This window comes from Camelus dromedarius, chromosome 35 (assembly GCF_036321535.1).
Source record: "Camelus dromedarius isolate mCamDro1 chromosome 35, mCamDro1.pat, whole genome shotgun sequence".
Lineage (NCBI taxonomy): Eukaryota > Metazoa > Chordata > Mammalia > Artiodactyla > Camelidae > Camelus > Camelus dromedarius.
The window spans coordinates 13,005,020-13,017,919 of NC_087470.1; the positions used below are offsets into that span (position 1 = coordinate 13,005,020).

Consider the following 12,900-nt stretch of genomic DNA (forward strand, 5'->3'; position numbering starts at 1 on the left):
GACATTCCCACTAGGGTATCAACAAGAAAAAAATTAAGAATATACATTATAAATGTGCAACATCTATATGAAAAGGATTTCTGAATTGGGAGCCACTATGTTGTACATTTGTAACTTTATATATTGTACATCAATTGTACCTCAATAAAAAATTTATTCATAAATAAAGAATTTCTAAATACTAAAGAATATAAAAGACTTCAATAAATGAAGAGGCATATTCTTTTTAGAGAAAAAGAAAAGCTTACCATATTTTAAAGTGTAACTCTCCCTAAATTAACCTGTAAGTGAATTGAGGCTCAAAAGCAGATAAGCTGATTCTATTCAGAATTATCTGCACAATAATAATCTGGAAAATTCTGAAAAAATGAATGGCAATGAAGGAAGACAAAACCTCCCAGACAGTAAAATATAGTACAATACATTAATAAATTAAATAAATCTCTGTAGTCCTGGTGCATGAATGAACAGAGCGTCCAGTAAAAGAAGAGCCCAGAAATTTTGTCCCGAATCCAGGTCGCTCGGAGTATCTGGTGATTTTTCAGTTCCAACAACCTGGGAAGAATAAAGGTAAATCCCTACCAATTCTTTCACCAAAATGAAAACCACCTGGATCTAAGAGCTAAATTAGAAAATGAAACAAAAAATGCTCTGAAAGAAAATATTTAAAAAAAAAAAAAAGATCTTCATAAAGTCAAAAGGCACATGACAGACAGAGGGAAAGAATTTGTAACACATACAACAAAAGATTATTCGATTTCTCTATGCACAAAGATCCACACATCCGTGGGCAAGAGCCAAGAATCTAAACAGAAACAAAATAACAAAGCAGACCTCCACAAGGCAGTGTGGGTTTGAAACAGAACAAGGAGGGGGACCCAGAATCCTTACTGTGCCCTGCCTCCCACGGTGATGCTTCTCCAGCAAGGATGCAGGTTCTCAGACAGGAACAGAGTGCGAGGCACCTGAGTTTTCATTTATGTCCCTTTTATACCTTTTGAAACTTTTACCATGTGTCTATATTAACTACTTTTCAAGGCAACTAAGAATTTTATAAAAAGTTACGATGCAGAGAATCTAAGACAGAAGCACCACTTCTGAACTACAGCAGAGAAGGGCTCCCCTGAGATGCCGGTGGTCTCCCTCCCAGCGCACCAGCGCCCATGGGGAACCACTCTCTAAGGGACAGGGCCGCTTCCAGGTTATCCCATCTTCAGCCACCATAACAGCATTAACAGCATAATTGAAGGTACAGCCACTCTGCTGATACAGCTTTTCATCCCAACAAACCATGTAAACACATCCTTCCTTCAGCTTCCTCCACAATGTGCCAGAGACACTGTGTGTGTGCTCTGTGATCGGAACAAAACACTGAATCCACGTTTCTGTTTGCGCCTCAGTAAGCAAATTTAATCCAACTATCCTTAATGGAGTCGTTCTGCATCAAGTTTTAACCCAAACTGCTTATGAGATGGGCCTCAGTTCCCTCATCTGTATAACTCGGGTAACAGTGCCACAGTATTGTTGTGAAGATTAAAAACCGTAATACACGCAAAAGGACTTAGAACGGGGCCCAATAACACACTTCTTGGAAGTGGGCAGGATCTAAATTTAAAAGAACATTCGCTCAGACTGGAAAGCCCCTGCCACTCGTGGTTCTGGGAAGGAAGAGGCTCCCCTTCGCGCTGGGGCACAGGCTGGCCATGTGGCATGCGATCTGATGAGGTGCTAACACAGCTGCCATCCAGGGGCAGGGAGGCGGGGTTCGGTGTGCTGCTCTGCAGAGCCAGGGATGGGTCAGTCCACACCACCTTCCTCCTTGTCTCATTTTCTCCAGTGGGGAGACACTGTGGTGGCGGCTGGCTCACTGGGCAATCCCAGATCTATGGGCGAAGGGCTAAGGCTGCGTCCTGCTGGCAAAGCCACCTGCACACCTTTGGAAGCCACTGTAGCTCCTGAGCGGAGGCTAAGGGCTCCTGATGGACTTCTCCCAGGAGCAGGTATATACCTTGTCTGAGTTCCTCAGTGTCTCCTCCCCGCAGTGTGACCTGTGGGTCCTCTGCTCCGCTACCCTGGACTGGCTAGAGGACCCACCCTCCACCCAAGTAAAGAGCCCGGAGCTCTTCTGGCCCATGTGGCCCAGGCCAGGCTCCACTGGGAAAGCTAAGCCCTTGCCAGTCGGGGAAGTCCGGGATCCTTTCCTCCCCTACAAAATGATGGCATTGGGAGAGAATCTTTCTGGACAGGGAAGACAAAAAGTTAAGGGGGGAGGGTAGAGCTCAGTGGTAGAGCACATGCGTAGCATGCACGGGGTCCTGAGTTCATCCCCAGTACCTCCATTAAAAAATATATTTAAAAAAATAACATTATATATATATATATACATACATACATACACATATACATACACCTAATTCCACTCCCCACCAAAAAAAATGTTTAAAGTTACGTCTCAGGTACTTTTAAATGTCCAGTGGATGTTAATGGGAGAGCCTTCAGATGCCAAGGGAGGTAAGTTCTGCGAGAGTGGCCAGGAGGGAGGGTGAGGTGTCCGGTGGACCCCCCTGCCTCCCACACCTTCACTCCAGGACAGGTCTGTTGCCTCACTCCCGGCCCAGCGCAGGGACTGCTCGAGTGCACAATGACCACATTTCCTGAAACAAAAACTTGATGGCGTGAGTTTACTAATGGGCTGTGGGTGCTTAGAATTTGATGTTATCCACCGGATCAAAGACAGTGGGACTGACTACTTCTGAGGGATTATAAGGGGTCAGGGGTAAAGTTTCTCTCTTCAAGTCCTATTTCTTGACTCAGTAATTCCATCAGACAGCAAAACTTTTAAAGTCTGATGCCATCCCATGTTGGGGCGTGTAGAGAACCCATAAAACCTGGTGATGGCACAACCGTTTATGAAGATGCTTTGGGAGCATCAGTTCAAAACCGGACAGGCCCGCTGACCACAATGACCACAATTCTTTGTTACCTGCTTTATAAAAACACCTGTGCATGTCCAGAGGGAGACACTGAGGCGGGAAGCCCCCCAAAAAAACCCGGCATGGCCCCCAAGCAGGGCCACTACTCTCCTGCCGGCACCACCCGGCTCCCTGGCCCAGAGGCGCTGTCTCACTTTCTGCCTCTGAAATGGCTTACTTACCCCTAAAGCTCTATTGGTTCCCTGAGCTCACTCCTGATTGGTCATTTCTCTCACTCCTGATTGGTCTATTTCTACAAAGCTTGTTCCTGGTTGGTCAACTTGTGTTGTACTTTATTTGCATATGATGTTGCAAAGTGTAAAACTGGCACCTATAAAGGCCTGTGTAAACCTACAGACGGGGTCCAGAGCTTGGAGTGTTAACTCTTCTGGGTTGGGTGGTGTAGTAAACCTGAGTTCTCCAACCCTGAGTGCTGCTTGCTTGGTCTCTTGCCCGGATCTGGGTTGCTGTCACAACTGAGCCGTAACACCAAGCTGTAACACATTTTTCTGCAACACCACCAGCTATGCAGCGTTATCTTACAGACAAAACTGGAGGCGCTCATAACCATGCCACAGAACATTATACAAATGTCAGATTTTAGGTGAATCTGGTCTTTGTTCTCACATGCAAAGAAAGCATTTCAAAGCAGATTGATGGGTGAATAAAGCAAGCTGCTGAACAGTATGAGACTGCTTATGTAGAAAGAGAGAAAATAAATGGTTAAGATGGCAACTTTTAGATTATGTGTAAAATAATAAATTTAAAAATTCCGGGGATGGAAACAGAGCAAAGAACAAATATAACGTGTAAATACAAGGGAAGATGTCTGTCAGGATACCCACCTAGGGTAGGAGGGGAATTTAGGTCCACCTGTAAGGATATCTCTCTGGTTAAAAAAATAATAATAATACCTTAATTTTAAAAACACCAAAATGTTGTAAGTGGTGGTCTACGGAAACTCAGACTATACTTGATTTTTATTCTCTGTTTTATGTTTGTTTTTTAAAATCCCTACCATCAACAACCTGGAAAAATATGTATTTTGCAGGTAACTAGGTTTGCTATCCATCTAGATAGGTGTGAATGGATGGTTGAGTAGGAGCCCATTCAAGATGGGCTACAGGTGATGAAGGCTACGGACTTGGTCCCAGGAAAATACACATCGCCCCCCCACCCCCGCAACCCCGCAACACTGCATACAATTTCAAGGAATGCAGGACCCTGGAAGCTCACCCATGAATCGTGGACCCTAGGTCATTCAGAACCTCTGACCTGGGACATTTAAAGCTGAAGGGGTGGATGCAGTCATGCACATGTACTGGGGATTACAGAGATGGGCTACAGAACCCAAGGAAACCTTAACAATGAAGGAGCAGGCAGAGAAAGAAGAGATGGGGGCTATAAGAAAGGAAGCCCACGGGAGAGGGTAGACGGAGCAGGTTGATGACCTCCATCTCCCCTGCCTGCTCCGCCTCCCCCACACTGCTGTCACATGGATTCCCCAAGAACTGGGTGACAAACATCCCTCAGTGAACAGTGGGCATCAAGCCCACAAAAGGAGGCCAGGTCCTGCAGTCTGGCCCAGCCTCCATCTGTGGCCTTGTCTCTATTTAGCTCCAAACACACTGGGCTGTGAGTCATCTCAAATGTATCTTTTTCCTTTGATGCCTTCATTCTTGCCACTTTGTTCTGCATAATGCCTAGCACATGGGTAAGGTCCTCAAAAATTGTCAAGATTTCTTCTTTCCTTCCCAGCTGTCTTACAGAAATTGTCACTTGGAAAAGAACACCAGATTTGGTCACTCCTCCATGAACAGCCCAGGATAAATCATGGCTCCCCTGCCATCCCTGCCCTGAATCTCTGGATTTGTTCCCAAAACACCCAGTCTACTAGGCTGGATGACTGCTGACTTGAGAGAGGCCTGGGGATCTTAGGAAATCAGGTCTCCGTGTCTGGACTCTGGTCTACCAGCAAAGCCCGCAGACATCTGGAGATGGGGACTGTCCCCAGATTCGTACATACCATAATAAGTACATAGTTCTTTCCATGAAATACACTAAAAATTTTGTACCCTTGCAGTGGGTACCCTTCAGAAATCAGCACGAACCGCAAACTCATGGGGTCATTCACAAATAGCTGGAACTGCAAATGTCAAATCTATGTCCCTGTAGCCACCTACAGCAGTGCATACCAGCCCAGCATTAAGTACTGCTCTGATCCAGCTCTACAAAGTAGTGGGTTGGACACCAAATGCACCATCACTTTTTAAAGAGGCTCATGGCAGCCCTTCCTGCCTCCAGTCCATCCTGCCTCACCCTTTCCTGACAAGAGGGCCAGGAATGCAGTGGGACCTTGGACCTCTGGGTGAATCAGCCTGGCCTTCTGAGGGATGAGCTGTTTATTTTACTTCCAAGCTCAGAGCACTGGGTGCTTCTGACTGCTCCTCCCCGAACCTAGAAAGACAGCAGGTGGATGGAAAATGCCCATGACTTGGTGGAATCAAATCCACCTTGCTCCACTGCACTGAGCCCGTTCGCTCGGGGGCATGGTTCAGGCCTCACCTCTAAGGGCCCTCCGATCCATCATCTCTGCCTCACGCCCCCACCCCCACCGGTAAAAGGCCTTCGTGATGTGTAAGGATGTAACAACTCGATCTGCTATCACAGACACTAGACCTAAGACACTGTGAATGGCGGACAACAGTCAAATGCAGACTATTAACCAACCAAAGCAATGACCTTGAGACTAAATGTTCCTCCTCTGTGAAGCGGGGCTGTTGGGTGAATGAAGTCATTCCCAGCTTTCGCGACTAGTTAGACTATCAAACCCAAAAGTGATCATGATGACTTGCTGAGGTTTTATTTTGCAGTAAGGATTTCTTTTTTAATTACAAACTCTATGTGTCACCATCATTTCCTCAAAGAGAGAACACTCGGACACCAAGACAGCAGAATGGAGGTGAAATTCCCACAGCGGCAGCCGCCGCCGCTACCGGGCCCCGCGGCGCAGCCCGAGCGGAAGGCCCGGGCCGGGCCGGGCGGGTCCGCGCCGCCGCCCTGCGGGGCCGCTGTGGCCGGGCCCGCGGCAGGGAGGCCCGGCACTGGCTCCGGCGCGCGCCGGCGGGGAGAGCGGCCGCGGAGCGCAGGGCGGCGGAGGCCGGGCGCGCGGCTCCAGGCCCCGGGCGCTCGGGGGGCGAGCGGGGGGGAGGCCGCGCCCGCGCCCCCCGCCCCGCCCCGCCCCGCGCGGCCCCGCGCCCCCCGAGCCGCGACCCCGCACGCCCCCGCCCCCCCGCGCGGCCGCCTCCCCTCCCCGCGGGCGGCGGGAGCGGGCCGAGCGCGGCCGGGGGCCGGGGCCGGGGGCTCCCGCGAGGCCGCGGCCCCGGCCCTCCCGCCACCCCCGCGCCCCCCGCCCGCGCTCTCGGCGCCGCAGCCCCCTCCCCGGCGCGGCCGCCGGCGCCGCACTCACCCGGGCGACGCCATGAGCGCGGCGAGGTCTCGGCGCGGCTGCCGCCTCCGCTTCCTCCGCGCTGAGCGGCTCCGCCGGGGAGGGGCCTCGCGCCGGCCGCCCGCCCGCCGGGGCAGCTCCGGCCGCGGGGGCGCGGGGAGGGCCCGGGCCGGCCGGCGGGGGAGGCTGGGAGCGGGCCCGGAGCCGGCGGCGGGGGCGGCGGGGGGGGGGGGGGGCGGCGCGGGGGCGCGGGCGGCACGTGCGGGGCGGGGGACGACCCGCAGCCCGGGCCCGCACCCCCCCCCCTCCGCCAGGTGCCCCGGCGCCCAGGTGCCCGCGGGCCGGGGCGCGCCGCGGGGAGGACGGGGCCACCAGGCGGCTGCGGGGACCCAGGTGAGGTCACCGCCTCCCTGCGATCTGAGTTTTCCGTTTTCTTAAGAAAAGCCTTTCCTTTAGCTCCGGAGTGCAAGGCGTTGTTATTATCAAGCAAAACAGTAACTTTGCTGTTTCTCAGCTGGTGTGCTGCTCTGCGGGAGTCACAGCGCGCAGCCCTGAGGACTGTGGGGCACTTTTATTACTTTTCCACACTGTATTATTTACCAATAATCATGAATTCCTGCAATGGGTTTCACCCCATCAAGCGCGGGGTACTTGAGTGTCCATTCCTGTCTCAGCCAAATGACTTTTCACAGATAAAAGAGCTCTTACAAGTGAAAGCATTTCATAAAAAGCGCTGGACAGTGAAAGCCTTTGTTGATCACATCTGTTATTTTTTTTAACATTTCTTAATTGAGTAATAGTCATTTTACAATGTTGTGTTAAATTCCAGTGTAGAGCGCAATTTCTCAGTTATACATGAACGTACATACATTGTCACATTTTTTTCCGCTATGAGTTACCACAAGATCTTGTATATATTTCCCTGTGCTATACAGGGTAATCTTGTTTTTCTATTCTACATTTTGAAATCTCAGTCTGTCCATCTGTGTTATATTTCATTATATGAACAATCATCATTTTATCATTTTCACTACGAATAAAAACAAGGGACAGCAAAGCTGTGACTGAAAGCCTTGGCTGGGAGCCAGAATACCTGGGTTGAAGTCTGGACCCTACCAATAATCCTCTCCGGAACCTTGGCCAAGATAGAACCTTCCCAGAGCTACAGTTTCTTCAGCTGAAAAATGGCGATAATAAAGGTCCCTTCCTCTCTAGGAGACCTGAGTTAATAGGAGTTAATATTTGTGGAGGGATTAATACATTTCCTGGTAAACAGTCTCTTAACTTCTGGAGAGTCCATTCAACGTTTTCAGCCTCCTTGTTTCTTTCAGTAAAATGTTATCTCACAATTGCTGCCTTGAGTCCAGATGATAATGCTCTGTAAACGTGAGCTGGTAAGTATGGGGGCATGTGAGATCCAAAATAGGTGTAAACCCCAGAGGACCGGACTTAGAGAAGAGTTTGAGGGATGGGCAACTGCTGAATGGGCTGACTCAAGACAATAATGATTGCCACTGGAGTGGGGGAGGTCAGATACTTTTTTAAAATAAGCTGTTGGTTTTAAAATATATTTTGAAATAATGAATAATATCAGTGCAATGAAATTAAATATTCTTCCAATATGAATTTTACTAGGTATGTAGCAATTCACTGCATGACGGACCATCATATGTTTTAATCAACCCTATTATTAGACATAAATGTGATACATATATAATAATGTACATAAACACGCACAAACACACAAAGATTGCTGTTCCAGCACGGTCACCAACACTGATGATACTGCCAGTTTCAAAAAACTCTCAATAAATGTTACAATTTATTTTTTTATCATTGCCAGTTTGATACGTTAAAAAAAACTTTTGCGGGGGAGGGTATAGCTCAAGTGGTTGAGTGCATGCTTAGCTTGCACAAAGTCCTGGATTCAATCCCCAGTAGTTCCTCTAAAAAAATAAAACAAACCTAATTATCTCCCCTCCACCAAAAATAAAATAATTAATTTAAAAAAGAACTGTTTTGGCAAAATGGCAGACTAGGAGGTTCCGAGCTCTCCTTTTCCCACAGAAACATGAAGAAAGCAACCAGAAGCTGTCTGAACGAATTTTGTAGGGGTTTTGAAAAAGTCAAAGGTTTACAGCAACCAAGCAAAAATTCCAGCAAGAAAAAGCCATCTTTAAAATGACAAGAAAGTTTTGTGGCATCTTTCTATTTGCCATCGCCCGACTCCTTCCCCAGTGTGCCAGTGGCTTTGCTTGAGGAGGGAGCCTTCTGTTTCCCAGTCCCCACAGCCCCATCACCTTGCACTGGAGGGAGCAGAACAGACCTTGTTTGGATGCTACCTGACCTGTGAGAAACAGTAAAGGCGGTCCTTCAGTTTGAAATGCCAGGCAATAACACATAACAGTATGAAGTTGTAAAGATCTGACAAAGAAAGACATGGGCAAATATAAAAACTAGTATTCTTTTAAATTTCGTAGCTACTACACCTTTTATTTTCAACAGGACTTAAAAGACAAATGCATTAAAATAATTATCAATTATAAATCTATATTATTAGACTCAACGTATAAAGGTGTAATCTGCGATATTAGTAACATGAAGGGGAAACAGAACTGTATAGGAGTAAAGGTTTTATATGCATTTGAAGTTAAGTTGGTATTATGCAAATTAGATTGTATTATAACTTGAGGATGTTATATGTCACCCCCGTGATAATCACAAAGAAAACATCTTTAGGATATACAGAAAAGTGTATATGAGAAGGGAATTAAAACCTGCCATTAAAATTTTTTAAAAATCTGCTGAACAGAAAAGAAGGCAGTAAGAGAGACCAAAAACACTATAAGACTTTTTTTTAAAGTAGTAAAATAGTAAGTTCCTCCTTAGGAACAGTTACTTTAAATGTAAATGGATTAAACTGTCTGATCAAAAGGCAGAGATAGGCAGAATGGATTAGAAAAATGATCCAAGTTTATACAGTCTACAAGTGACTCACATTAGATCTAAAGACAGAAAAAAGAATGAAAATGGAAAGAGATATTCCATGTAAATATTAACCAAAAGAAAGTTGGGTAGGCTATACTAATGCAGACAAAACAGACTTCAGTTCAAAGACTTACAAGAGATAAAGACATTATTGATTAAACAAAAGTTAATTAAACACTACATAACAACTATAAACATATATGCACCAAAAAGAGGACCGAAACATATGAAGCAAACATTCACAGAATTAAAGGGAAACACAGTTCCATAATAATGATTGACTACTTCAATAACCACTTTCAATAATAGATAAGAAAGCCAGATCAATAAGAAAATAGAGCACCTCAGCAATATTACAGATCAGCTGTACCTAATAGACGTTGACTGAAAAAAACCACAACCTAAAAGTTGAGAACTGTGTTTTATTCAGACTTTCTGAGGACTTAAGCGCGGAAGACAGCCTCTCGAATGGCTCTGAGGAACTGCTCCAAAGAGGTAAGGGAAACGTTTTTGCAACAAAAACCAGACAAAAGATTGCAGTTCATTGAGGACAAACCAGATATCTCAAGTTGATGAATTCAGCACTTTTCTCTATGGGAAGATGCAAGAGGCCGGGCTCAAGGACATCGTTCCTGTGATGCGCACCTGTGCCATCGGGGGCCAGTGTCCGCTTCTCCCCATCCTGCGTCCCCTCAGGGTGCCCAGTCGGGGGCAGCTGCAGTGGCTGATGGCTTGATGCCTGCAACATCATTTGTTTCCTGATATGGCAGGCGATATTTTTCATCCACGGTGCCCCTTCATAAATTCGAGCGACGTTTGGGAGGCATTTTTTGACTTTTTTTGTCCCATGGTTGATAGGAAGGCTCAGTCCTAGATCAGGTGGAGATTAAGTTGACAGGCCAATCAATGTGTTAATTTTTGGATCAGGCCCTGTTGATAATCTAAAATTCTCTGGATCGCCTGTTTCGCTAGTCTGTGATGAGCCAGGAAATGTTTTCCCTTGCATCTTCCCATATCTAGAGTTGTACAAATACAATTATCCTATGCAATTATATATGTAGCTCAGTTGCCTCAAGACATTTGGCCATCACAGAGTCCTGGTTACACACTGGGTAATACGATCTTATAATTTAGACAGGACACGTAACATAGCTAATAACGTTAAGGTCATAGTTCAGCAGAGAGAGACTCAAAGCATAAATTAAGATAAAAATTAAAGCAGTGGTAAGTATAAATAGTTGTAATCTGTCACAAGCAACCATCAAGTCCACAGGGGAGTGAGCTGGAGAAGCCAAATTCTGGAGGGATCGGGTAGAGAGAAAAATCTTCGTTTTATCTTTATCTTTGTTTACAAAGTTATGCTTTATCAACCTATTGTAAGTCATAGCATAAGAGGAAAAGTTTTTCTGGAAAGCAAAGATTAAAGTCCATATATTTCAGGAAAAAGTCATAAAATTGTAAGTCATATTTATCAGTTCATTTAGTCCCATGTAATTAATTCCTGTTGATCTGGGTGAAGTTGTCCAGTTTTCCATTAGAGTTTTGTAATTTCTTACCCAGTTCAGTGGTATGATCTCAAAGTTATAAGAAACATATTTGTCAGGAAAAAAAAAAGTCCTTTTTGTGAATCTTTTTGGAGATCTTCATTTTATAAAAGCATCAGAGTGAAACAATGATTATCTATAAACAGCAAAAGTCTTAAAGTGGCGTGGTTAAAGATCTGATTGCAATGCAATTGTCAAGAAACTTGAACATTAATGTGACACATAACATTTCAAGATAACCAGAATTATGACCGGTAACATTATACCAGGACATATCACATTTACAGAAATTCCAATATTTATATGGAGGAATATTTATCTCCAGTCACTTGGCAATGCTTCTCAAGTAATTTAACACACCAGATAAGTCTAGTTAGTTTAATATCCCTCTCTGAGATGTCTCGGGGTTTACTTTGAAGCACCCCAGAGTTAGTTGGAGGTTAAAAGAACTTTAGTTAGAATTTATTACTTGGGAAGTTTGTCAAAAATATCAAAAAAAAGTTTAAAAATACTTGGTCAAACAGGATCATAGATCACAGTGAAACAATACTTACTTACTTAACCAAAGTGACAAAAGATTTCAAAAAGCAAATACAGATTGCTTAAAGGCAAAGAAATTCACTTAATCTATTATCAAAAGCAGTATTCCAAGAAAACTTTTTTCTCTTAACAGAGAGAAATCAAATCCAGTCCTGTACCAGCCTATGTTTAATAACAAAACCCATTTATCTAATTAAATTTAATCTAATCCCAGCCTGATCATGCTTAAAACTCTTTTAAACAAAATCTACCACAACTCTGTGTATCCATATTAGTTGATCCCAATTTTGTTTTTTAAATCTAGAAATGATCAGTTCTATGACAAAATTACTCCTTCCCCTTAACAACATGCATTTCCATCTTTTATACCTTCTTTTGTTGAAAACACACATCTGCTTTCCCTGTATAACAAAATGTTTCTCTTATTTTTAGTAGCTTTAACTACATATTATAATTTTAATCCTTATAAATCTCTATCTCTAGCAAAAACCAACAAGCAGCAAGTAATTGTGGACTGTTTATCATCCCACCACTTTCTGATTGGCAAACTTAGAAATATTCCATAACCTCTAAAAACATACAACATCTCATGGTATAATTTCTTTTTTTAAATGTGGTACAAGACATGTGTTTAATAAACCCCACATATCTTTATGAGATGAAAAAGAAAAACATATTTTTCATCTCATAAGAAGACAAAAGCGGTTAAATTTAGACCTGTTGAGCAATTATTGTTTTAATATTCTATCTTATTTGAAATGAGCTGGGACAGTCAATGAGTTCCCATCATTTAACTTAACCTCACAAAACTCAAGTTAGCCAAAATCTGGAGAATCTATTTTAGATAGACATACCCCAAAACATAATTATTTCTAAAAGATTTCACCTAAAAACTCTTTACCTCATTTACTTTTATTTTACAACTTAGAAAAACCATACCTTATCAAGCTTTTTTTTTTTCTTGTTGAACTCTGCAATAGAAATAACATGAATTTATTGACCTTCAGTAAATCTAGGTACAGTAAGAGAAAAACACATCTATATTGATTAAGTCAGCAAGTGTAAGCCAGCTTTAATAGCAGATATTAATTTAATACGGATTATCCTAAATCATGTGAACCTGATATTCATTCTAGCCAGTTTCCTTTTCAGAAATATTTAATTTGTAAGTGCTTACTTTTAAGTCAAGTAAATAGAGCTATTTTATAATTTTAATTTTGATAGAACTCTCTGGAGGTAGAGACATACTATACGTATAATGTGTTTACACAGACATATAAACAGGCAAAACTAGAGATCTCATACCTTCACTCTAAAAACTTATTTATGAATCAGATATTATAAAATAAACTTACTAGTTTACAAATAACAGTTGGAATAAATTAAATTTGCTTGCTAAGGCTTTACT

General features: G+C 44.0%; 1 protein-coding gene across 2 annotated transcripts in view; it reads right to left on the reverse strand.

Moving 5' to 3' along the window:
• URGCP (upregulator of cell proliferation) overlaps positions 1-12,900 on the reverse strand; it is an 88,520-nt gene that overhangs the window by 21,937 nt on the left and 53,683 nt on the right. The window contains exon 1 of one of the 2 annotated variants that reach the window (XM_031445018.2): positions 6,442-6,536. The exons of the other annotated variant lie outside the window; for it this stretch is intronic. Coding sequence (XP_031300878.1) covers positions 6,442-6,455 — 14 coding nt within the window. The 5' untranslated portion in view covers positions 6,456-6,536. Of the gene's footprint in view, positions 1-6,441; positions 6,537-12,900 lie in introns of those variants that run through there. 2 annotated transcript variants of the gene reach the window in all.